Source organism: Mercenaria mercenaria, chromosome 6 (assembly GCF_021730395.1).
Source record: "Mercenaria mercenaria strain notata chromosome 6, MADL_Memer_1, whole genome shotgun sequence".
Classification (NCBI taxonomy): Eukaryota; Metazoa; Mollusca; class Bivalvia; order Venerida; family Veneridae; genus Mercenaria; species Mercenaria mercenaria.
This window is the reverse complement of record NC_069366.1, coordinates 33,872,736-33,900,686: the sequence shown is the minus strand read 5'-3', so window position 1 is coordinate 33,900,686 and position 27,951 is coordinate 33,872,736. Positions and strand designations below refer to the sequence as shown.

Here is a 27,951-nt window from a genome sequence, read left to right as displayed (position 1 = left end):
GAGAAGCGCGAGGCCACGACGGCGAAATGGGAGATTGCAAAATTTTAGCAATTTCGTGCTTCGCCATTCGCGTATCACCTGCGCATAGTAGCGAAGCGCGAAGAGCAAAATAACGGTGGCGAAGCGTTAGATCACGGTGGCGAAGTGCGAAATTAAGAAATTTTCGAGATTTTGCGCTTGTGATCTCGTGCTTTGCCGTCATGATTTCGTGTTTCGCCGTCGTGATCCAACGTTTCGCTTATCACATGTGCATGATGGAGAAGCACAAAACGCAAAATTATGTTTGCGAAGCGCAAGACTGCAATGGCGAAGCGCGAAATTACGGAACATTCACAATTTCGCACTTCGCCATTCTGATCTCGTACCTCGCCATTGTGATTTCACGCTAGTAAAATTAATGTATACAGTTAATTTCAAATATAACGAACACAGTTATAATGAATTTTCGGTAATTTTTTTGTTATAAGGAACAATTTAAAATGTCCCTTCAATGTAAAACAAAGTGGTTATAGCAAACATGATTATAGAAACTATCGGGTGAAAGGAACATAGTTATTTCCATGTCCAAGTGTTAAAATATACATTGAAATAACAGATATTAGGCTATAGCCTAATAGTCCTTTTGAAAAGTTTTATACAAGGGTTGAACATAGCATTGGGTAGATATTGTAATAACATACTGATTCATAAAACAAATATTAAAAACATAGCGTGATGGTTGATATATCTCAACGACATCTATTTAAAACCAAGTACATTGTATTACACTGTAATCTTGATCTGATAAATTTTAAGAATCTTGTTTAAGGTCTTCTGAAATATAATACATATAATTTAGTTACCTATTATGTCATTGAAAATCATGTAATCACCAATAATAAAGAAAGAAGGTATTTATCTCACTGTGAACTGGATGGCACAAACTATCTGAATTAGTCTCTAACCTCGGATGACTTGTACCGGTGTCATACCCGGGCAATAATTGGGTATAATTATTTGATTTCTGTTTTATTTTATTTTCTTCGATAATGTGACCATGGAATAATTGATAATTGTATCACTTAAGTACCATTATAAGATATATCAGATATTCTATGGTGTCTGAAAATAACTTAATAACCATTATGCGTGAAAATTACGTCTGCAGTATTATATACATGTAATACATCCTATTCAAAATTTCTTTTAGGCTTGAAAGCCACCAATTTGTTTTCAATTTTTGATATTGTGTTATAGTTCTATTATAGAAGTTTGCCCTTTTAAACCGTTAGCACAGACGGCATACGATTGTTATATTTCACATGCTCAGGATAATTACGAAATAAGTAATCAAATAGCATGGTAGAGCGATCTAGATAACGAAATACTGTAAAAACTGTACATAAATTGTTAAACAGAATATGAAGTAAGCAATGATTGCGTATGAAGCAACTTCCGTTGCATGATATAGACTTCTTATTGCAACGAAAGAGATTAGCCAATTTAATTGTGTATACTTGCCAGATTTTCACTACGCAGCGGCGTATCTGCGTAAAGGCAGCTACGCGCCTGTAAGATATAACAATACTGCAAGGCACCGCTTTAGACACACAAGCACCAACACCAGCAAGCAGGGTAAAACAATCGTGCACCGCCCCAGGACTCCAGCAGCCGAAATAAAGGAGGGGGGTGGGGCACGAAAACCAACTCATAGTAAAGGTGGAGGCCAAAAAACGGGGAAAGCGCAAATGCAATGTGAAAGGAGGGGTCGACAGGGGGAGCAAGGAGAAGGAGGGAAAAAAAAACGCTATTCCTGTTCAACCACTTTCGACATTGTGCACTCAGAGGTGTTCTCAATGCATGTCAATTGAACTGGAATAGCGTTAAAACGAAAAGATTTTGGCGGGGAAATCGCAGTACCCGGGGTAACATTTTCAAATAGGTTTCGAATCATGTGCATGATATTAACAAAATATATTGAATAAAAACTTACGCTCTGATTTATAATTTTTGTTTACTTTTCCACTTTCACTTTCGAGCTAAAAATGACGTGGCGCGATCACGAGATTGGGCACACTGCTAAAATTTTCCTAAATTTATGCATAGTACATTTCCATCCGTTCCTTATTAGGCATTTGCGAATTAAGTGGAGTGTGAACATCTATGAAAACCGATTTTTCTCGGGGGCCATCTCAACATTACTTTATAATATTTTGTTTGGTAAGGAAAATGCGTATATAGTGATACCGTGTAAGTACTTTTTCTGCGAGAACTTTATTTCTGCGTTTTCTGCGAAAGGCAATAAGATAGCAGATTTAAAATCCGCAGACGATACAAGCCGCCATAAAATCCGGTTAAGCATGATAGCGTTATCGGCATCGGCTTGTGTCCCAAAGTTAGCCGAAGTTGAACATTTACTAGTAACGGTAATATAATAGAACCGTTTTATTATTGCTTTGCTGTTGAATTAACCATAATAAAAACATCGAATATTTTCATACATGCCAGTTTTTAAACAGCAGTCAGTTTCAATTTTCCTAAATAATGTGACAAACACAATCCATTGTATCCTTTGTGTCTATTGTTAACCGATGCGCCTGGCGATGGTCATATTTACTGTTATTTGTATGGGACTTTAAAAAAAATGCACGATTAACAAAAAATATCATACCGTTACAATGCACAAATGAGAAAGTTTGAAAATATAGATGCAGACACTTTTCGTGTCTGATTGGCATGAAAGTATTTATAAAATGACCTGCAACAATGAATGAACATAATCCTCTTATTGTCTTTCTTTTTTCGGTCATACTAGTTTAATTGCTTCGTAACTTCACAAATAATTGTGAACGTTGTCTTACAGTTAACATTATGTGATGATGACGATGTTACATCAGTATTCGTCAACTTTTATTTTCAAACTGGGATAACAACAAAATACGTACCTGTCTATTTAAAATTAACGAAACAACCGGTGAATACAGAACCGCAGAAATAAATCTCATCAATGTGAGAAGAAAGACACCGCAAAAATAATGTACGCAGAAATTTAATACCATCTCATTTTTGAAAAAAAAGCAGATATTAAGCCCACAGAAAAAAGTACTTATACGGTATGCACGGCTTATTATGCCAACACTTTGCGGTGGGGATGTAGATGTGGCTTCGTCTGTTCGTCAGAGCAATATTGTAATGCACATATTGCATAAAGTATTGAACGACCGTTATGAAATTGTGCAGGGAATCTTAATCAACATTAGGAGTTGCGCACCCAAAATTTTAGCACATCTGAGCACAAAGTGCTCAAATTGTCTGTCTTCGTCCGTGGTCGTCCGTCGTTCATAATTTCACAGGAGACACTCTACAGGTTGCATTTTAGTCCGATGTAAATGAAACTTAATTTGAATGTTGTGTAGAAAATGTTGACGTTTGACACTGGGCCATTATGTGACTATGTCATATCATAATTCCATTTAATTACTGTATCTATATTAAACCTTGTCAGAATATTTGTCTTAATAAAATCTACATCAAGTTTGAAACTAGATTATCTAGAATCAAAAATTAATGTCATCAGGTGAAGTTATAGAAAAACATCTTTCACACACTAGATGCCATAATTTATTTTCGATCTTATTAATATACATGTAGAGTATTTGATTTTTTAAAATCTAGATATAGCCTAGAATCGGATTATCTGTGACCAAAAACGGAGTCACGATGCTGAAGAAAAATAAAAGACTGTTAACACTCTAGAGGTAATATTTACTAGTGGATCTTATAAAACCGTGTCAGAATAGTTGCCTTTATCAAAGAAACGGGATGAAAATCTACGTTATTAAGCCAATAATAGACTTTGTAAACACCTAAGAGACTAAACTGTTGACCTAATTTATATGAAATAAAGTCATAATATTTACCACAATCAATTCTAGGTAAAGTTTGAAACTTGGTCAGCGGGAGAATAAATCAAATCATAGAAAAACATTACTAACACTCTAGACGCCATATTTTTTACATGAATCTTATAGTACATTTTATTTGACCTGACGGGGCGTATTTTCATTTTTTACCATGTCGGATGGGGGGGGGGGGGGGGGGGCGAAACTAGGTAAAAGCATATTATATATGTGTAAGGAAAGGCCATATGCTAGTTAATAATTTGAAATAAAAGCATTTTCAGTTTTTTCCCAAATCTAAGTGTAAAATGTCTGCTTTTATTGGATCAAGACAAATAATATTAAGTGTGAGCAAAGGTCATGTGCTAATTAATAATTATGTGAGGTTTGGTTATCCTACTCTTTGAATTATAAACGTTTTTATATTTCCAATCAAGTCAAGGTTAAAATCTATGTTTTTACAGGTCAAGGGGGATAATTCTATTCTTATACTTCTTAGAATTAGCAAAGGTCGTGTGTGCGTGCGTGCGTGCGCGTGTGTGTGTGTGTGTTCGGGTTTAACGTCTTTTTCAACAGTTTTTCTGTCATAAAAACGACAGTGTCTACTTGTAGCAGGGAGCACAAAGCAAAGGTCGTGCGCTTATTTTTAAATATTTTAGGTTTGATCATTCAAGCTTAAACACCTTTTGAATAAGAAGCATTTTCAATTTCGGACGGATGGACGCACGGAGGGATGAATATTCGGACGGACAACGCCAACACAATATCCCTTCGCCTCCGGCAGGGGATAAGAAGAGAAGACAGATCTTATAATTATTATGGGCTTGTCGTTTCGTCTGCATATAATATGATTTAATTGATGAGATGTCTCTCTTAAAACATCGATCGTCCTAGGTGTCAACAGTACACTTCGTCTTAATTCGCAAATTATAATGTCTATTAGCAATATTCAAGGAAAATCAATTGTATTTGTTGTGTGGCAGCAGGTACTCGTTCCGTTAATTATTTGTCATAGTGGTCCTAAAGCTCCAGATAAAGTGCTCTTGTCTACTTTTAAAAATGTAACAAATGAAAATTAATACTACACTAACTTCACGAAAGCTTAGATAACTTCCTCTTTTTCCCATCTATCCATGTGACAAAGGACAACGTTCGCCAAAGCCTTATATGGCTAAAACAAAACTGGTGATTACTGGAAAAAATATAAATAGTTTTTTTCTAGAATGTTTATCTTCTATAGTGAATTTAACTTTACTGAAACAGAAAATTATTATTTTGTTCAAAACATGTCACTGAATATTGCTGAAGTCACATATTTTAGAAAAATGAACATATTTGCCATATTTAGGTCGCATTGCGTGTTTTAGAAGGTCGAGCTTCTTCTCAGATTTATGGTCATTTTCTGTTGAAAATTTCAAATTTCTTTGACACTTCGGTTGAAAACTAAAAAATTCCCATAGCCTTAATGATAGTACGTCAGACCTTTTTCTTCGATAAAGAATAATTTGCACAATGCTGCATTTAGGTAAATTAAACAGTACTTGATAACAGAAAACTGGAATAACTCCATTTAGACACTTTCAATTTAGGCAATTTTTGGCAAAAGTGAACCTTCTCCTTTCAGTAATTTTCAAACTCATTATCAAATAATATTAAGCACAAATATGCAGATAATTTTTAAAATGCCAAACAAAGTTATCATTGTTGTACTTGTATCAATACCTGTCTATATTTTAAATGTTACTGAAATGTCTTTTGAGACATTTTGAGTTATGGTCTGGACAAAAAATAATAAGCACAAAAAGGGACATAATTTAAAAAATGTACAGAACAAGCTATGACTCTTGCGCACTGCACTTCCTCTCATTTGTATTTATTTGTATTTTAATTTTGATTAAAAGCTGTCAGTACTTTCGTGAGATATGATCCGGACAAGGAAACACTAAGCCAACTGGGTTATATGTCTTATACACTGCACACTATCGCAACAGTATCTATCTATATGTCAAGTTTTAATGAGATGTCTTCAGTAATTTGAAAACTTTGGACAAGAAAATCAAATTTCAGAAATGCAGGTATTTTCAAATTATTCAATATAGATCTACGGCACTTTTCCACTGCCTTTCTCCTTAATTTTTACTAGCTTTGTGTACAGGGAGATGATTTAAAAGTCAGCATGATAGAGCTATTGTTTTTGTATTTTGTATTTTCTCTCAACGGTTCCTGCCATTTTGTGAAAATTCAACAAAAGCCTGCTGGTAGTTTTGGAGTTATACTCTTGTGTAAATTTAATAAAGAGAGATAGTTAAAAAAGTAAGCAATGTAGAGAATTTGTACACTGCACTTTCCATTAATGTTTCCTATCTTTGTATAAAATTTTAAGAAATTTCCTTCAGCAATTTTAAAGTTATTACCTGGATTTCTAATATGCTTGTCTCTGTTAAAACACTCTTACGCTAGAATGACGTCACGTTAACGTGCGGTGACGTCAAAAGTTTTTGTTGCGACCGAGAAAGAGCGCTTCTCTATTTTATCTACTGTTTTAGATTAAGGGCATATTAGAAACGAAATAATTTATAGCAAAAGAGTGTTTTAACACTATTTATACACTCGGGCGGTAAAACGTCGTACAAATAATATCACAAGGGCTGCGCCCTCGTGCAATTATTACGCACGACGTTAACCGCCCATCGTGCGTAAATAGTGTTAAAGCACTCTTTTGCTATAATTTATTTTAACAGTTTTAGATGTAAACTGTGTACTTTTATGCAGTCTCAATAAATTACCTCTAGTTCTTTTCAACATACGACCAGGATAACTGAATAAAAAAAAATTGCAGATTCAAAAAGAAAGCATGTGGCAGTTTTGGCTCATGTGCTCTACAACTTTTTGAACTGACCTTTTGGTATGAATCTTAAGGTTTGGTCTATTTTAAATTATCCTATACAAAATTTGATGGCATTTCCTCGGGCAAACTACTAAAAGATAAATGTAGAAATCGCATTTAAGATACCAAAATCATGTCTGAAATAACATACCACAAAGTATCCTAATACTTTGGTCTGATTCTTTCCGTCGAAGATCTGAAAAAGAGATGAAATGATTATATGTTGATTGTTTGAACCGTACTTTAGATGTCAACACCACGATTATACCACATGTTATTTCGGAAAGTGTGTTGTGTGCCATAAAATAAAAAAGTGAAAATTCCACGCATCGCGCAACACAGCAAAAATAAAAATGTTGCAGTGGTGGAAATGCATGCTACCGTCCACGCCCTCTAGCCCCTGTCTTATGATCACTCAAGTACGAAAACACAAATTTGAGACATCCGTAGATGTGTCCATACGGTGGTGTACATGGAAATTTAATGATACACAGAGTGCAATTTCATAACAAGAGGGCCATGATGGCCCTATATCGCTCACCGGAGTTTAATTGCTTGAACAAATTGTTTTTGCTAAATTGCTTAAGCTTCAAAAACAAAGAAAAGAACTAGATGAGTAGGTCATGGTAAAGATTATTAAAGATAACTACTGAAATCTGATACTAATTATACATGTTGTTCAAATCTCTTCGCTTAACTTCAGAAACAAGAAAGTAGGTCAGTAGGGTAGGTCAGGGTTAAGAATATTAAAAATGAGTATTGAAATCTGTATCAAAAGTTATAAACTGGTCCAAATTTCTATCCTGTTCGTTTAAACAACAAGAAAGTAGGTCAGTAGGTCAAGATTAAGACTATTCAAGATGTGTATTGAAATATTATCTCTATAAAAATTATACAGGTGGTTCAAAGTTCTATGCTGTAATTTCAAAGACAAGAAAGAAGGTCAGTCGGTCATGATTAAGATTATTCAAGATTAGTGTCGAAATCTGTATCAAACATTATACAGTGATCCAAAGCTCTTTCCTGTAGCTTCAAAAACAAGAAAGGAGGTGTCAGCGTTAAGACTATTCAATGGAGTATTGAAATCTGTGCCAAAAAGTATACATGACATTGTGGTCAAACTTTCTATGCTATAACTTCTAAAACGAACAAGTAGGTCAGTAGGTCACAATTAAGACTATTTAATATGAGTATCTGTATCGAACATTTTACTTGCGGTGCAAAGTTCTTTGTCATTGCTTCAAAAACAAATAAGTCTATGTAAAGCAAAGGACCATGTGGGCATGGCCTATATTGACCCCAGGGTCATCATTTGAACAATCTTGTTAGAGATTCATATGAGCATGCTACATACCAAATATCTAAGCTCTGGGCAATATGGTTTCAGAAAATAAATTTTCCTTATATAAGCCAATGTAAAAACTGATGACTCCGGGGCGCAGTCAATTTTGACCCAAGTCTCATGATTTGAACAAATTTGATAGTTGATTACTAGATAATAATACTAAATACCAAATATCTAATGTCTGGGCCTCATGGTTCTGGACTAAAAGATTTTTAGAGATTTTTCTTATAAAAGTCAAATTGAATGTAAAACAAGGGACCACACCGGGCATGGCATATATTGACCCCAGGGTCAGAATTTGAACAATTGTGGTAGAGAACCACTAGAGCATGCCACATACTAATTATCGAAGCTCTTGACCTTATGGTTCAACTCATTCTGCACGCACGACGTATCAATGCGTCGGTCGATTTTTATTTTATACCGCGTGCCGCTTCTAGGCGATGTTGTTATCTGCATCTGGCAAACGCACGCCATGCGTCTTTACAATAATAGCTCTGAATTCTTCGTGACGCTTTCAGTCGTCAGATTTCATTGGTCTTATAATAAAATATGTTAGTTCTTCCTAACAAATTTGACCAATCAAATATATTGTTGCGTAACATCTTTCAAACATAAATATAACCAGATGTTGTGAAAAAATATATGTTTCCTTTGAAAAAAGCTGTTAAAGGGGACGTCGTTCAAGTTATAACTTGTAATTTTTCGAAGCCCAAAAATTACGGATGATTCTTTATATGATCAAAACATAAATAAATAAATAAATAAATAAATAAATACAAACGAAGATTCATTGAGCAAAGGCAACCCAAGAATAAGAACTTTTTCGCTCGTCGCTATGCGGGAAATAATGCCATCTGCGTGATCAAACAATTTGACGGCTAAATGGGTTTACTTCTGATTATTATCGTTATTATGTTTTATTTCCAAAAAAACAAAACATTAGATATTGTGCCAGTAAAAACATTTGAGTGCGGAACAAATTTGAATTGTACATAGTTCGGTACTGTTATAAAAATACACTTAAATAAAGACAGACGTACATAATTACGTCACAAAAAAAACGTGTACGCATCATATCGAAATGCAAAAAAAAAAAAAAAAAAAAAAAAAAAGAAATATTTTGCATTTTTTCATACCGCGTGATCATTGTCACATCATGATGTTCTATAATTAATGCGTAATAAGGATGCACACAACACTACCTCACAAAAACTGGTAGAATTGTGGATTATATCATTGAAAAGAGAATATTACTAAACTATTTACTTTTACATGTAAGATTAAACTATCTTCCACTTATACACACCAAACCTTTCATTTTTACCTAATATGCGGTATGATAATGCTCATTTGTGTATGAAAAATTAAAATCATCTTCGTGGATATCTATTTATTTATTTATTCATCTATTTCATTTTTAATGTTAAACTTTGAAACTGTCATTCGTTCTATAGAATAAAATTTCAATAATAATTCAATAAGTTTCACAACTTGCGTGTGATACTAGAAACTACGAGGGTGGTTCAAAAATAACGTAGATTTCGGCTGTCAAAATCCACATATTTTGTAAAGAGCAATGTGAAAAACATCATTGTATTTCGCAATCTTTCTTTAATTTTTTTTATAAAATTGCTGCTAACAGGCGAAGCGCGTGGAACGTTTTAATTACCATAGCTACGCAGACCCGGCGCAGTAGCTTTTGCATCTCTCAAAATTTGAATTCGATCGCTAGTGTTCGCACCGATAGTATACTTGTTTGCCCAAAATTGCGTTTAAGTGCAGTAACACGTCAGGGCGACATGCACTCAGAGTATGGCGTTATTCGAACCTGGGACGCGAAAGTAAACAACGTTTGAATTAAGTGAGTATTACTATTTATAATGCGTGTAATGTTGTAATTGACTCGCATAGAAAATCAAGCAATTGCTTAGTTACGTAAACATTTTGGCGAATAGCAACTGAAATTGATAAACAAATGAAGAAGGCGCCAAAACAATGTTCGGTCATTTGTGCCTTGATCTTCAATGATAAAAACGATTCGCAAATGGTCCAGAATTGCTTAAATACAGCGAAGGTGGAGGGAGAAAATAAAACGTCCATGACTCTATGACTAACGTCTTAGATAAAGACCAAGTACTCACGTTGAGCACCCTGTCTGAGATGCTTGGCATAAATGTTTATACTTTTCTAGTATTCTAACCAAACAATTTATTATGACTTAAGTATTGTTCATTTGAATTTATACAATAAATTTTAAAATAGAAATTAATGTAAACTTAAAGAAATCATCTCGATGAAGGCAAGACGTTGTTAACGTCGTTAAAATATAATCATCGTGCGGCGGGTTCGTGTAAGTGACTGTTTTCGAGGAGGCGTAACTCCTGATTGTTTAGTCAAAAACATGTCAAATTTGCTGTACAGTTAGCAGAAAGATTGCGAATTATGATGATATATTTCTTGTTTAGTTTCACTGAAGAAAATAAAAGATAGAGAAAAAGTCTACGTATTTTTTTAACAGTCCTCGTATACAAAATTGTTTCAGAATTCAAATTTTCATAATAAAGTACATGTTTTCTGAAAATTAGTCTCTAAGAATGTCTCATTTTCAGGACAATTATAGTTTCTGTCTAAAATATTAAAATATTCACTAATTTCCATTTTATTACATCTTCATTTTAAATACATGCACTATTTTGTATGAGAAACAACTTTATCCTGATGTGTTTTGATTGCCTGGATGCATATAACTGAGTAGAATCAGTGTAAAAAAGATGTATGATAAAATTTAGCATTTTATAAATGTTGTTTAACCAAAACAAAATATGATGAGAGATTATGGTATATTCTTTTGTGTCTTTAATTCAACAGTCTGTTAAAAATGACTGTACCGCACAGCTAACTTTGTTGTGTAGCTATTCCATTTACTTACAAAGAGTGCAAATTCCATACCTAACACATATTTGAAGTTACATGTCACTAATCATCAACAATATCCCAATTAAAAACACCTTCAAAATCAATGCTATCTCTCGCGGAATCTCTAGGTATTCTGGGGCAGATTGGCTTATCAGCCTCCTAGGTAGGTGAAAGATAAATATAAGCAGAGTAAAGTGGAGGTAACGCTTTAAGGCAGAATGAGTAAAAACAAGATTTTTTTTAAAAACAGTTTTTCCCTATACAAGTCTATTTAATCCATGTGACCTACGCCCCACCCCCCGCCCCCTGGGCGGAGCCGTTTTTAACCCCAGGTGGATAATTTGTGCAATCTTGGTAAAGGACTATTACAAGATGTTGTTTTATCATAGAAAATGTTCCCCTATATTAGTCTATACCATGTTAGCCCCGGGGCGGGGCAATATTTGACCATGTTGATACAATTTTAACAATCTTGGCAGAGCCCACTAGATGATGCTACATGCCAAATATCAAAGCCCTAGGCCCTATAATTTTGAACAAGAAGATTTTGTAAGTTTTTCACATATAAGTCTATATAAACTACGTGACTGCTAGGGCGGCGCCAAATATAACCCTAGGGCGACAATTTTAATAACCGTTGTAGAGGACCACTAGATGATGCTACATGTCAAATATCAAAGTCCTAGGACCTGTGGTATTGGACAAGAAAGATGTTTAAAATTCCACTATATACATACACTGAAAAGAGACCAAGCCCTGGCGGCCATGGCTTATGACAAATCCTAATAATTTCGCAGTCTTGGCAGAGTGTTAAACAAGGACCATTGGACCAGCAGTTTTATACATGTAGATTTTAAAGTTGCTTCTATATACCTATAGGGAAAAATGACTATGACCACTGGTGGTCATTTTTATGACAAGTCGGATTGATCAGACAAGGACCATTTGTGTGAAATCATTTCAAAATCGGACCAGCAAGCGGAACCATTGAACAACTTTGGATGAAGACCACCCAAGCAACATCCAGCCCAAGTTCCATCAACTTCCACCATATGGTTTCAGAGGAGGTGTTGTTTAAAGAATGTGGATAGACGGACGGACGACGGACGGACGACAGACACGTTGAGCGATCACAATAGCTAACCCGACGCAGTTTGTGTTGGAATTATAATGGAAAAATTATAATTCCTAGCGTTCCGCAGGACAGATCCAAAACGCTTTTATCCAAAATAATGGCAATTTAGTTATAAGTAAAATTATAAACTGAAATTGTATTTGTATACGTGTATGCAATGCAGTGTAACACAGCGGTATTTACGTCCGGAAATATGCGTTGACCCTTATGTAAAATACCAAACAAAACCACAGGTGCACATCCTTACATGCTAAATAAATCTCGTATAATGTTACAGGACTGTTACACCAGGTCAAATACTGTTTGTGATACGTGTGACAGAGAGTTTTCGGCCTTTTATGCATATTTTGACTTAATCAATGGCCATAGCTCTGGATTCCCAAACAAAATCCAGGGTTCGCAACTATACATGCTGATTATCAGTCATAAGGTCTAATGACTCTAGGTCAAATATTTTTTGAGATATGCACGCCACTATTCGGACGGACGTACGGAGAACGGCAAATCTAAATGCCACAAATTTTTGGGGAGCACAAGTAAATAGTAGCTTCTAAATAATAGCTATAGCGCAAAACAAGTTATAATTGAGGAAATAAAGAACACTGCTTTAGACATAATTAAGGCTTTCATAAGTTAGACAAGGAAGTTACAAGTCATGGAATGCTTCCACAAGGCAGGTTCTCCTGTGAACAGTCAGTTACTAGTACTGCAGGTGACACATAACTGTGTTGAACCAGTGATATATACATGTGTTCTTTTTAATCACAGGTTTAAAATGTGGCATTACGTTTGGTCTCTAGTGCATGCATATGTGACAATTTACTGAATGCAAGAAAGAGGACTTACCCAATTGAAGTATTTTTTCTACAGCTTCCTTAGTCAGCTTTGGCTGCTTTTCGACGCTTGCATATTCGTCGTGTAACTCTCCAGTTCTTTCATACAGTACATATACAGATTTCTCTAACTTAAACAGTTTGTCATCAATATTATGCATTGAAGGTTGCACATCGATAAATTCCTTAAATAGCGGTAGCATTGATGCCACACTTATAGGTCCTTCATCAATGTTTGTTATCTCCCTTTCGACATCTGTCTCAAAGTTTACATCTTGACACTCTTTTAGAAGTGTTTTAATGACATTTTGAATATTCGAAAATTTTGTGTCATAATCTAATCTTGATAAAGCTGTTACTGGATTGTGACAAAGATCGTTTCTAGACTTCCGAAGATCTTCCGCTGCTGTTCGACCTCTCGATGATATAGTGCATGTGTTCTTAATAATTAAACAAAGAAGACTTATATCCAATTTTTTCATTTGAAAGTTTCCTGTTTGTGGGTACATTATATCGAATTGATGTTTCTGAATCGTACCCCTCTGCCTTAAAACTTGCATAGTTGTTTTATGGTTACCCAAGAAAACTTCGACAGTCATCTGCCGAGATGTTGCTTCATTTTCAAGGATCTTCCTTAAAGGTTTCACACCAGTTTCATTCACAAGTCGAAAGTATCTGCAGAAGTTCTCATTTTCCGGTGAATAGTGGCCACTTGAAACACCTGTCGCCATGATTTTCCCTAGCTGAAATACAAGTTAATATACATGGAGTGTACAGTTTTGCAAAATAGACGAACAAAAGACAGGAAATGCTTTTAATAACGGGCTATTGTAATCTAAGACTGGAAGCCCAAGTGAAAGGGGGTACATGAATTAAATTGTGACAGAAGGACAGAATATAGATGTTTGTTTGTTTATGAATAACTGAAGAAGAAAAAATAATACAAATAATTATTAATTTGTTTTGTTTTTATTTACTCATTTTGGTGAACAGCAAAGCAGTATGCTTAGTCTGGTAACAATTTACTTACATATCCAGATAGATGCAGCGAGCATTAGATGATTTATATTAAGACTTCTTACTATCTTAATTCTTTATTTAACAGACTCCTGATCATTAAATATCAAAGTTTTCTGTTGTTGACAATACAATCACTTTACACAAGAAAAGTAATTTTCCAAAAATCGTAGTGTCCCATAACTGACCCAGGGGTGCCACGCACTACACGTATACAAAATGAATATAAACTTCATTATGAATATATAACGACATCAATTCTGACACCAGTTTGTATGTCAAATTTGTATAGATCCAACGAAAAATACTCGTTTCTCGTTACCCGTCTGGCCTCTTTATGTATTCGTTACTGAATGCCCAAAGTCATGCAAACGATTATGGTAGGAATCGCATTCCTTGCTTGGTCATAAATTAATTGTTGAATGTTTGTGCGTTTTGTTTTATTCGTTTTTAATTGTTTACGCTGCGCTACGTAGTTTTAGCTGTTTCCAGCTAATATTCATCAATCGTACGCCCAGCGAATTTGAATTCTGAGAGATATTTTCAATTTCAGGTCGGTGCCTGGACTCAGTCCAAATCTTAATTGATTGTATTGCATATAGAAAACGGGGCATTCATACAAAGCCCCAGATGTTATTTTTGGATCATGTCTGGGTACTGGTGGAGGTTTTTTTCGTTTGTTGATTGTTTAAGATGTTATTTTTTTATTATTATTTTCACCAGAAATTTACATAATACCGTTTTAATAAATAAGAACAAATATGTTAAGGTTGTAAATTGGATGTTATAAATTACCGAAATCATTTGAATAGAAACCCGCGGAGCCCCTTCTACATAAAAGTGCCTCAAAATGGAAAAACTTCAAAAACTGGTGAATTTTGACATTTTAGCTGTTTCTGTTTTAATTTATTCTTCTTAGATAATATAAAGTGCTATGTTATAAAACGTTTATTTCAGTTGTAGCTTACCATTTTATATATCATTTAGAGAAATATCATACCAACGTTAAAGGGGCATGGGAAATTACTCGTACATAACTTGACGTCCGCGAGTGAGTGACTAGGTAAATAGAGGATATTACATAAATATCTTTCTTATTTTGAATTTATTACACGAGTTGAATTAAATAATAAAATAGGAGGCTCTACCGAACATTTTATCAACGAGTTTATTAAATTCAATGTAGAAAGTCACAAATGTAATATTCTTTTTATGGCTTTATTTCACTCCCTATCGGCTGTTTCAAAAAAGTCTGTTTTATACACACAGATTTATGTATCCCAACTGACTTTGTGATAAGATTGAAATATTTTATGTTAAACAGGTCCTGGAATTTATTTGAAAAATTAAAACTGACCTACTCAGTAAAATTTGTTTGAGACATCTTCCGTCTAAGTATAGGCTTTATCAGAGGAATAGTTCACTAAACATGAACACAAACAGAAATAAAAACGACAAAAGTTAAAATCGCAAAATTTACAAATATCAAAAAGTTCCTCCGAGTTCATTAATGATGCAAATAGTGGCAATTTGCCGTACAATTTACATGAAAACGCGTGTTGTAGGAAAACGCAAATTTTACTATTCAGGATATTATTCTGTAACGTTTTCGGGGTTGCACCCAGTGTTTCAACAAGTTCTCAGTAGTAGAGATGGGTGCGGGATTTGATATAGCACATTTCTCTATTTTTGAATAGAAATCTTCATGACTTTTGCCGAATATTGTTCATCATATCAAATTACTATTTGTATGCTTTTAGACATTATTAAATTTATTCACTGTATAAAGTTTTGTCGTTTGTTATCCTCGGTGTTATGCCGTTTATCTTACAATCTTTTATTTATGTAAATTCTAAACTAGTATTTACTTTATCTCCACAGATAACTGAATATTTTCTCGACGTGAATCAGATGTGTATGACAAACCATATTATAAAGATAGTACCCAAAACTTGTACCCAAAACTTTGAATTATAAAAAGTAATTAAAAACTAACATTGGTTGTTTAAATATAACATTTAAGACGGAATATAGTACATAAGTCTTGATTTGACCATTTTGAAGCATGTTGTTTAAGATTTTCTTAAACTTTTTTATTTAATTTCCATGTATCCCCTCTTGCAGATAGTCCTACCTATCAAGTCATTGATCAATATTTAATCCCAAATTACACCTGGATTATTGTGGGAAGAACTTAACTCAATGCAAAAAAATGTCAAATACATGATTTTTGTATGACATAGGAAAATGTTTTAAGTGTGATAAAAATATATTAGAATCACTATATAAGCTGATGTTTAGATATAATGTTGTTTCTAACAAATCGCACATCATAGTCTTCAGCATTTACCATGATTGAAATTACAATGAAATGACTTATCACTAAGTTTTTAACCATACAGTTACTTCATTCTTCTTATGGACTGGTGTCATACAGGTGTACAGGTTAATGAAGGGAAGGATTATTATTTGTGTCATTGAGTGATCACTAGTACTATCTTTGGATATTAAAGAAGCTACAGTTGGCTAACTTGGAAAAGAGGCCTGGTTAACAAATCCGTAGGCATTTTTTAGTACAATATGGTATCATACCTTAAAACGTTCGTTATTCTTTCTTCTATTCAACCAGGTGGATACCAGGCTCAAAAAGCCATTTTTATTTTTTTGTGAGGCCCCAAAAGTGGAAAAATTATTTTTTTCTCAATTTTAAGGGAAATTAAAGAAATTTTTCATTTTTATCATTATTTGATGAAATGTGTATCTGCTTTAGATAAAATGTATTGTAATATGAAAAAATATGTTCATCACACTAATTATTTTAGAATTTGAGGCCCATTACAGGGTTTTTAGAAAAAATATTTTTGAAATTTTTGATAGGTATCGCATAATTTAGAAGTATATTGTTTTTACTCTGAAATCTCTACGATAGTAAGGTTGAGTATTTAAGGTTCAGGTGTGTAACAGGCATTCTAGTACACAAAATGATAAAAAAGGCACCACTATGGGGTCATGTTATTGCAGAATAATTGATAAGCAAATTTTAAAGTTTGTTGAAAAAAAAATGGTAAATTGCCCTCTTCTTTCATATGTTGTAAACCATAAAATTTATCAGAATATTTTCTTCACAGCAATTTAATATTTGTTCTTAGGTAGTTTATTTTTAGTTATTTAGGTTTCCGCTGCTCAATCTGGAGGTCAGCGTTTCATGTACCACATGACACCAGTACTGGCGTAAGTCCACTTCAGTAAATGTCACAATGACACTGCACAGCTGATAGTTACATTTTATTATTGCAAGTATTTCATTACCTGAAAAGGATCACTGATGTTCATATGAACATGTAGCACCTATTTTCCCAACCAGCTACGTTTTTGGTAGGTAGTGTTTATGAAGTAGCCACAAAGGGGCTAGAAAATTCTAATATTTTCAAAAATAATGTAATCATTAGTATTTTGTGTAATTTTGTGCCTTGCAGATTGTAGATATCGGCTCTTCTTTGTCCTCATATACTCGCCTCTATTCATGCTAAAGGAACAAGAATGTCCAGGACCTGTGAAATCTGTTTGTTTACAATTTTGATGATAGATTAAGTATGTATATTTTGTTGTTCGTTATTAACGATAGTTATACTTGTAAGGATTCCTAAGAGTAAGCATTTTTATGTACAAATGAATGCATGAAACGATTTTCCTGGCACTTGAGTGATGGCCAGAGCTAGATTCCAACCTGAGGGCCCTCCATGTAGTTATGGTCATTTGTTTTCACTTCTAGGCTTATTATGCTCTAGAAGCCTATTTTGCTTAGGTTAAAAGAACTGAGTACATGTCTTAGAAGTTGTTAGGCTTACTTTGTATCTACATTTACAGAAACATTTCGTATTGTACATACTGCCATCACGTCTTTATTTTACACTGTTATGCAGCTCTGAAAAGTTGGAAGGATTAGAAGAAAGGTTTACTTCACTTTTTACTGGTTTAATTTCCAAGTTGTGTTTTCGCAACTGACAGTTCCAAATCTGTGCTCCACTTTGTTCCTTTGTGTGTCCGTATCGTTCTCGTTGTCTATGTATTTTACTTTGTTCATGTATATTTAAAGTGTAAAGTTAACCATGTACACAACCATACAAGCACTGATATGGGGTTTTTGTTTGAGGGGGAGGTTCTTTCTTCGAACGTAGTTTTTCTTAATGAATATTTGTCCATGCGACATTTTTTTGTCTAGCCTTGTGCTTTGAAAATACTCACAAAAAGTAAAAATGCAACATCCATTCTTTTGGACAGTCTAAGCATGACTTGTGTTACATGAGCATATGGCGCCTGTGTTGTAATTCATTTCACTACCACCTTAGAAACTCATATTAATTACATTTCGATATACAGAAATTCGATCATCAGTAAGGAATGACATACCAAATATCCGTAAAAGTCTTGATACTGTTAAATGATTAATAAATTTAGCAAGAGTTTAAGTTTGATAAGTTTGAAGTTTTTACCTTGCAAAACACTTTCGTGTGATGTAGACGCGATCACAAACATTTACATGTAATGTCACACAAGGTTTTCTATATTGTAGTAGTATTATTACATCTGGTGACTCCACCATTTCAAAACAACTGAATGTCAATTGGTGTTATGGCATACCACTGCTTCAACAAAATATTTTTTTTTAAATGCATGTTCTGGCCATGGATAAAGTCCAATAACGATTTTAATAACAATAGCTGCCCAAAAGCCTTGCGCTCGACTATTCAACAATTTTTAAGTTTAACAAGGTTTTAATCCAACACATATATTGGTTGCTAAGATATGAATTTACATGCAAAAACTTATTCAAGGTGAGGATGTCAACAAAGGCGACACCGACACCAGAGTGAACAGAATAGTTCTCACTATTCTTCAAATGCACTCGAATTTTGAAAAAGTTTGGCAATTTATATGTGTATATCAATGTACATCAAATATTTACACACAATGTTTTGCAAAAAAAAATGAAATATTTGCCAGAAAGTGATATTGCGTGTTTCCTTTTTTGAGTGTATATATCGGTTCAGTATTCCATATTTGGGCAATTTGACTATATGTGTCTCAAAAGTTAGTACCAATAAACCGATATTTTACGCACTCTTATTGATGATATAGTTTGATATAGTTTTATTTTTTCAAAGTTCCATAAGGCAAAATAGCCCATGAGGAAGAACAAAACATAATACATGGCAGGACAGTGTTTAACAAATGTATACAATGATATGGTTCATCGGAGAAGGTATACAATAAATTGCATATCAATTACAAACATATCAATCATTTAAGAAAACATGATGATACAAAAATAATGATTTCATTAAAGTAATATGAATAAGTGCTAAACAGAACTTACTAGTGTCACATTTTGAACATTACACATGTTACAGAATCTCGTCATTTTACATATATATTTGTTTTGTAAATAGTGGATACATGTAATAGCTTTGACTAATACATATGTTATATTATTGTTTTATACTATGTGGGTAAATGTAGTACCGGTAGCATTCGATCAATAGATATGTTATATCCTGTATGCTTATACAAACACATATATACACATTTTCAATCATATACACATCATATGTATACTATATATACACAATATGAAAGTTGACCTTGCCGAAACGAAACACAAGCTCAACATATCAAATAAACTGTAAATTATAGTTTATCATGATACTATTACGTTAAACAAAATACACTGCAAAAATAAGAATTAAACTAGGATTCTTATGGCAGTTTGCCTTAAGAAAATACCAGTTAAAATGACTATAAATGAGAGGTTAGAATATTAGTTTAAAGCGTACAGTATACCGTGTCTAGGCGTACATATAGCACTTATGTTCATTTACTAAATTAATTAAATCATTTATTTATCTATACATACTACAGTAACGAAATACATACGTCTGTAATAAAAGTGAGTATCTAATATTAAGAAACATTAACATTATTTTCGTTGACAGCAACTGGGTATAACCTTTCTTTTCTTAAAGCAAAAGCTTTGTTCACAAAATTCCCTAACTTTCGTATTATGCAAACATTTTCAGAATTTAACAGTTCAATAAATTTTGGCATATTTGGTCTTTTCCAGTAATACATGGGAATAAAACGTTTTCTTAGATTATTATATACTTTACATTCCAATACAAAATGGTATTCATCTTCTAAAACATCACAAGAAAAACATTTCCTTTCATTAAGAGGTGTACTGTTTGGCTTAGTCCATCTGCCAGTTTCAATATGCAATCTGTGAGAAGAAACTCTTAACTTAGTAAAATCTGTACAAAAACGTTTGATGTTTATACAATTGAGATATGGTTGAAACTTAAAAATAGCAATATGTCTGTAGAATATAGCCCTGCTTGAATTGTCTAACCTACTTGACCAATTTTGTACAAATTGATCTTTTAATCTTTGTTTTACGTGCCATAGGAACAGGTTAGTGTTACCAACACTTTGCATAAACCATGCATCATAAAAACCTAACGTACATAAAAGATTTTTTACTAGTGAACACCAGTTTGTTTTATTTGGGTAATTTTCACAATCATTTTTCAATAAATTATACACTTTGTTAACAAATTTGTTCTCATTTGTATGCAATATTTTTACCCAGTATTTTATGATGTTATAATAACGCATTGACTGGAAAGATAATCTACCGAGTTCACCATATATGAAATCGTTTTGAGTAGTTTTCTTAACACATAATATGCGTTTGCAAAATTGCATGTGAACTCTTTCAATTGCATTGCCATGTACAAAACCCCAAACTTCACTGCTGTAGTTAAGAATAGGACTTATTAGCTTATCAAAAAGATCCAACCTATGAGAAGTAGAAATATTTACAAATCTATAAAGATATTTGTTCATTTTAAATATGGCTTTCATTGCCTGGCCTGCAATTGTATTTTGTGCTTCTGCAAAAGATCCGCCTGTAGTAAAAACGATACCCAAATATGTAAATTTAGTAACAATATCAATAATCTGCTCTTTATAATAAAAATTCATATCTCTAGGTAATCTTCCTCCTTTTCTAAATATCATGATTTTAGTTTTAGACGTATTCACGGTAAGCTTCCATCTATCACAATAATCTGACAGAACATTTAAACCAATTTGCAATTCATCTCTGCTATTTGCAAAAATAACAATATCATCGGCATACATAATTAAAAACATTTTAAACATATTAACATCAATGCCTTCTATTTCACTTTTAATATATTGATCTTCTAAGTCATTTAGAAACATTGAAAAGAGAAAGGGAGATAAGCATTCACCTTGTTTTACACCAAGTATACATTCATATTCATCAATTAATTTGTTACAATATTTTACTCTTGCTTTCACTGTTGAGTACATAGATCGTATTATATTCAAAATTTTGCCACGTACACCTAATTTTATCATCTTAAACCATAAATTATCACGCACAATGTAGTCAAAAGCTTTAGTAAAATCAATGAATGCACAGAAAAGTTGTCGGCCTTGGTTAAGCATGTGAGTAATAAGGCCATGCAATACAAAAATATTATCAGTAGTTCCCATATTCGGTCTAAACCCTGCTTGCGCTTCTACATATACACCATATATTTCAGCCCAATGAGACAATCTATTATTTAGAATGCGGGTGAAAAGTTTACCCAATACACTTAGTAACGTTATGCCTCTATAGTTATTTACGTCATTAATGCTGCCCTTTTTATGTAATGGAATTACAAAACCTTCAGACCAGCTTACTGGAAAATAACCTTTTTCGAAAATTTTGTTAAATAAAAATATTAATGATGACATAAATACATGTTTACCGTGAATAAAAAATTCGTTCAAAAGGGTATCTGGGCCTCCGCTTCTACCAGGTTTAAGTTGCTTTATAGCTTTGGTAATTTCATACTCATTAATTGTGATGTTTAATTCATCAAACATAACTCCAAATTCATCATTTTCGTAACGTTCAATAAAATATGTAATATCCTCATCTGGTGAGTAAAAATGGCTCTGTGGGTTATTGACAGCTTTGAAGTATTGTTCAAAAGTTTCAATATGTACATTAGACCGTTGAATGCCAGCACTTTTCTTTAACATATTCCAATAAAGTTTTGCATTTTTATGTCTAGCTTGAACAAATTTTAATGATTCAGCTTTATCGTATTCAAATCTACATTTTCTAATACATGATTTATAATCAGATCTTGCACGTACCATATTAATTCTGTTTTCGTCACATTTATTTAATCTGTAAGTATTCAACATTCTATAAAAAACAGTTCTCTTTTCAAAACATTCTTCATTGAACCATGCATTATTATTATCAGAGGATATGACATTATCAGATTTGACATTTATATACTTTTTAAACAAAGGGGACGCAACTTCTTCTATCAAAATTGTAAATTCATCTATACACTCATCAATATCTTGATTGTTTTCCGCAACATTTATATGCTCATTAAAACTGTTTAATTTATCAACAATACACTGTGATGAAACACCATCAATAAAATCATTTTTCAGGTCATTGGACCATACATATTTGTATTTCACGTTTTCATACTCAGTATTTGTTTCATGAACACATGGCTTTTCAAATTCAAAAGTAAAAGAGACAACACAATGATCAGACAAAAGATTCGGGTCTGAGACATTAAAACTTTTAATAAATCTGAAAAGACTTTGTGTCCCTATTACATAGTCTACTAGACTGGAACCTCTGTTCCCAACAAACGTGTATTTGCCTATACCTTTATCACTACCGACACGGCCATTAAAAATACGTAATCCAGTATGCTTGCATAGATCAAGCAGTAAAGTACCATTATTATTCATTCGACCAGTATCTTGAGAAAAGCGTTTCATTTCAGTATCAATAACATAGTCATCAGGCAACATGTTCATATGTATAAAATTATCATCTGTTACATAGTCAGGATAATCTGAGGTACGGGCATTCATGTCCCCGCAAAGTAAAAGATTAAAATCATTTTTATATTTTGCATCTAAACTAGTTATATAATCTATTAACCTATCAAATACATTAGAATCTATCATAGATTGTCTGCTGCTGTCGTCCGGCACAACATAACATAAGCAGATAAACAGATCATTCTCTAATGACAGATTAAGACCATTAATTTTTATACATATGATATCATCACTACTTTTAAAAACAAGCGTTTCACTAGACACATATTCATTTCTTATATATACAATAATACCCCCTGATGCCCTTTTACTATTTTTCTTATTTTCAGTTCTGTTCAAAACAAAATACTCAAACTGATTGACAGCCAACTGTGAAAAATCATTTGTCCAACTTTCAGTCAACAGTACCACGTCGCTATCTTTAAATATTTGTTGAAATTCTGGGGATTCAAGTTTATTTGTTCTTTTTGAAGAAATACCTTGAATATTTAAAAGCGCGAACCGTAGCGACACCTTCTCCTGTCTGTACTAGTGACCTGTATTGTTGACAGAATGACCTAATCTATTAATAGATTCCTGTTCATCTTCCCGGCAAGGTAATCTATTTTTAGCCACGGGAGAAACCCTGTCATTGTTCCTTGTATTTTCGACGCTTGTTCTCCTATACGGACTAGAAGAGTGCAAGCGCCTCTCCGACCTAGATACTGCACGCATATTTCGTGATCGACCTCTGTCAGAAGAAACCGGTTTTTCCTCACTGCTATTTGACCCACTTTCTGTCGTATTATTTACCTGTTGTGTATTGGGCGGACATACAATAACAGGACCACCGTCTAATGTGACTGTATCTGAATTGGTCACTGATGATTCCGAGTCAAGATTTAAATACACGGGGTCAGTTTCAATCTGTGTGTTTTTATGGACTTGTGAGATAGGTGGTTGGCAGGTAGACGGGGATTTCACTTCCGATATATCTTTTAACTGGGACAGAAAGAACTCGCTATTTGACGGCTGCCCCGCTTCGGACTGGGCGGCAGTAGTGGTGTCACTGAAATGGACATTATCTTGGGTATTCGAGACTGGTGTAACAAAATACGGGCTCGCACCAAATAGTGTAGCACCTGTCAGGAACGGATAAGCATTATCAAGTGATTTGACATTTGACAGTTCATGGATATGATGTTCGTTTACTGCCTGAGGATATGCTTGGGACACTGAAGGGAAATTCATTTGTGGGAAAGGACATTGTGTTGTATTAACGGGAGGCAATTGTGCTTGAATAACTGGGGGCAACTGCATTGGCATTGGATTAGCAACAGGAGGGCGGTTACTGACAGAAAATGGAACCGAGTGACACTCATTTACTTGTGGTAAGTCATTTTGTCTGATTGTTGAACCATATGACGGCGGCTGCGGCATGGCAATAAAATCCATTGGTTCCTGTCCTAGATTCCGCCTTTGAGCGTTTACAGAAGGTTCTGGTTGTAACTGTTGCATTACATGCTTCTCGATATGTTCAATGTCTGATAGTCTGCTGTTGCGCATGTACCGGCTCCATTCTGGCATTTCGTCATGTATGAGACGACGATCCATGATCAGTTTTGCAGGATAAACAATGGCGACCTTTGACCTCGGGTTTTCCTGTTTACATTGTTTGTACTTGGGCCATAGTCTGGACCGAGCCTGTTGAATTTCACGAGGTAAATCAACATCTATTGAGTAAGGGGTACCTTTGAGCATTTTAGCTCTGCCCATAATATATTCAGTATCACCAAAGTCCCTGAAGCTAGCAATGATTGGTCTACTTTGTATTTTCTTGTTTAAGTCTTTTGTACCTAATCTATGTGCTCTGGATATGTAAATGTCTCTCGGATCAATATCTAGGTTATGTTCGAAAAACTCACAAATAATGTCAAAACAGTTCTCACCAGCTTTCTCAGAAAAACCACGAAAAATTAAATTATTCCGCCTTGATCTTGCTTCAATGTCAATAGATCTGAAGGCAAGTGTTTTCAAAAGTTCCGTTTGGGCGTTTGTAACATCAATCACTTGACCTACTTTCATGTCTATGCCTGCCATTGTCTGTTGAAGAGAAAAAATTCCTCTACTGCACCCTATTTGCTCATTCCGGATAGTCCGAAGTTCATCAAACATGTGTACTAGCTTATCGTCCGAGCAACTTTGAACAAAATCACGTCTAGAAATAGCTGAGGAATGGGCCATTGTTATTTGATGTAACAATTAAATGAAAATAAGGAAATGAAATGCAGAGAAGTAACATGTATATGTAATGTATTGGCTCTACAATTTCTTGAAATTCTCAGAGTTACTTATTCTATATGTATCAAAGTGTTTTACAAAAGTCTCGGTTTTAGTGTTCTCAGACCTTAATAGAAAGTGAGTGTGTGTGTTCTTTTTAATAGAAAGTGATGCTGCAATAATAAAAACAATAAAATTACTTTACACAATAAGTTTTAGTACAGTTTATGTTTTAAGACTACATGAGTATATTCACAAACTTGACTGAATGTTACGTTGATGGAAAAAATGATATGCAGCATGTCCGGTTAAAATTGTTCATTTTGAGTGTAACTCCTTTTGGGGCCTCTTGAATTATATAAGAAATTTCAAAGAAAATGTAAAATGTCTTTTTATATGCACTGGATACTATAGACGATAAACATTAATTTCTTAATTACATGTTAATACCAATGTACCGCAAATTTTAACATATTGGATACGTCACATCATCATGTTAATGCCGTCTGACAGAGAATCCCCAATTTAGGACCTCTTAGTCTTTAATTTCACTTGAAAATTACATTTATACGTCAAATTATATTATATAATTGTATCTTTCCAGCCTACTATATATTTAACTCAGATTTACCTTAACCTGTAATTTAAACAACATTTTACTTTCATTATTATTTCTTATCACGTGCACCCCTTTTGGGGCCTCACGAAAACTTGAATAGGGATATTTGAGCCTGGTATCCACCCTGGATGAATTCCATATACCCCAACGAACATTTTAATGTATGATACCGTATTGTACTAAAAATGCCTACGGATTTTTTTCTCGGGGCTTTCGCCAACTGTCAATTTATTGAAAAAAAAATCCTGTATTGCTTAAGAGCAAAATATTGCCAGTTTTGATAAATAATATTTGAAAGATTTACATTAACATTGTGGATTTAAAGAGATTTATCTTTAAATAGAAGATTTATATTCTTTGGATAAAAAATCAGATTTATTTTTAGGCTATTGGAAGTTTTAAGGTATTTGAATTGTTACTTTTATAAAAAAAATTGTAATTTGTAATAGTTGCTGCTTTATTTTTCTGTTATTTTTACTTACTGTAACACGAAACTGATACCCTAAGGCGTAGCAGTTTGACTCTAATATAGCGCCAGCGATCCGGGTTTGATTTTTGGCCACGGCTGAGATCCCGACTAGTGTTTGGTACGTATGTTGTTTCCAACTTTCCAGCAGCATCGGACTAGACTGGATGCTGGGGTGGGGGGGGGGGGGGGGGGGGGGTAATATAACTCCTGCCGTGAGCTTTACTGGAAATAAATTGTTTCACCCATTCCAGATAGGTAAGAATCATTACCTTTATAACTTTAGCGCATTATCGGGTATAAGGAACACATTTCCATGTCCCGATGTTAGAAAATACATTTAAATACCATAGCTATAGCAAAGTTACATTCAAGACGTTTACTTTATCATTGAGCAGACATTTTTCTAACAATTTTGAATCATAAAAACAATTTTACATAGCGTGATTGTTGATTTATCTCAACGACATTTAAAAGCAATTATAACACTGAAATCTTGAGCTGATAATCTTTAAGAACTAAGGTCTTTTGAAATATAATACAAGTAATTTAGTTACCTATTATGCCATTGAAAAATATGAAATCACCAAAAATAATATCTCACTGTAATTCAGTTTTACAATACATTAATATCGTATGACTTTGTACCGGTGTCATACCTGTCATACCGTTGATAAATAATTATTTGATTTCTATTGGATTTTATTTTCTACGACCTTGCGACTATTGTATGATATCTTAAAATAAAGTAATAAAATCATTCTGCGTGACAACTTACGTCTGCAGTATGTTACATCTCGTCAAAATATCCTATTCAATTTAAAGCTTTGAAGCTTGAAAATAGAATTTGCCGGATTTCTCAATTATCATGTTATAAAGTCTTTTCATTGTATCTTTATTTTTTTATAGACCATTAGTATAGACGGCGTATGATTTTAATATTTCACATGTTCAGGTTTATTGCAAAACAAGCAAATAGTCGTATATATAAAAAAGTTAGTTGCAAAAATGTACCATTTATGGAATTGTCTGTTTCAGTAGCAAAATAAGGACATTAATGAACTTAGTTAACATGTCAAAAAAAAAACCCCAAAAAAACCCCGGTGATATACCCTGTCAAATCTCCACGAAGTGATACTTTAATGTGATTTGTTTTAACAATTGAAAAGACGCAAATTACTCATGTCAGAAAGACTCTCAATGTTTATCATATGTGCACGAGTTTTTCTTGTAGTATATATGTCATATCTTTATTGTAAGCACACACATGTAAGCATGCTTTCTTTATACACAAAGAACGTTTTACAAAAACCAATAATGATTACATATTTAAAACAAAGGAGCATGTAGTTAAGTCAGTTATCATTCCCGGAATAGGTCTGCATGGTATTTGAAGACCTGTGAGGGCTTTGTAAACCAAGCGTGTTAGCTATTACCTATTTCAAAATATCGACTTAACGTTCAGAGGACAGACTAGGCGTCCTGTCACTAGACGTATAGTTACTGAAAGGTCAGACACTTCCTATTCTATTGTAATATTCGCTTTTGGGCGTTATTACGAAGTTATTTGTTTCTGTGGACTTTGGTTTGTCTACTTTCTAGTGAAATGCTAATAAGCCAAAAGCAATGGTAAAAGCA

General features: G+C 33.7%; 1 protein-coding gene across 1 annotated transcript in view; it reads right to left on the bottom strand.

Annotated features, from left to right (window-relative positions):
• LOC123550546 (uncharacterized) overlaps positions 1–27,951 on the bottom strand; it is a 55,959-nt gene that overhangs the window by 25,971 nt on the left and 2,037 nt on the right. The window contains exons 2-3 of the mRNA XM_053545591.1: positions 13,011–13,740; positions 6,917–6,961 (exon numbers count right to left, since the gene is read on the bottom strand). Of these exons, the coding sequence (XP_053401566.1) occupies positions 6,917–6,961; positions 13,011–13,728 (763 nt within the window). The 5' untranslated portion in view covers positions 13,729–13,740. The remainder of the gene's footprint in view (positions 1–6,916; positions 6,962–13,010; positions 13,741–27,951) is intronic.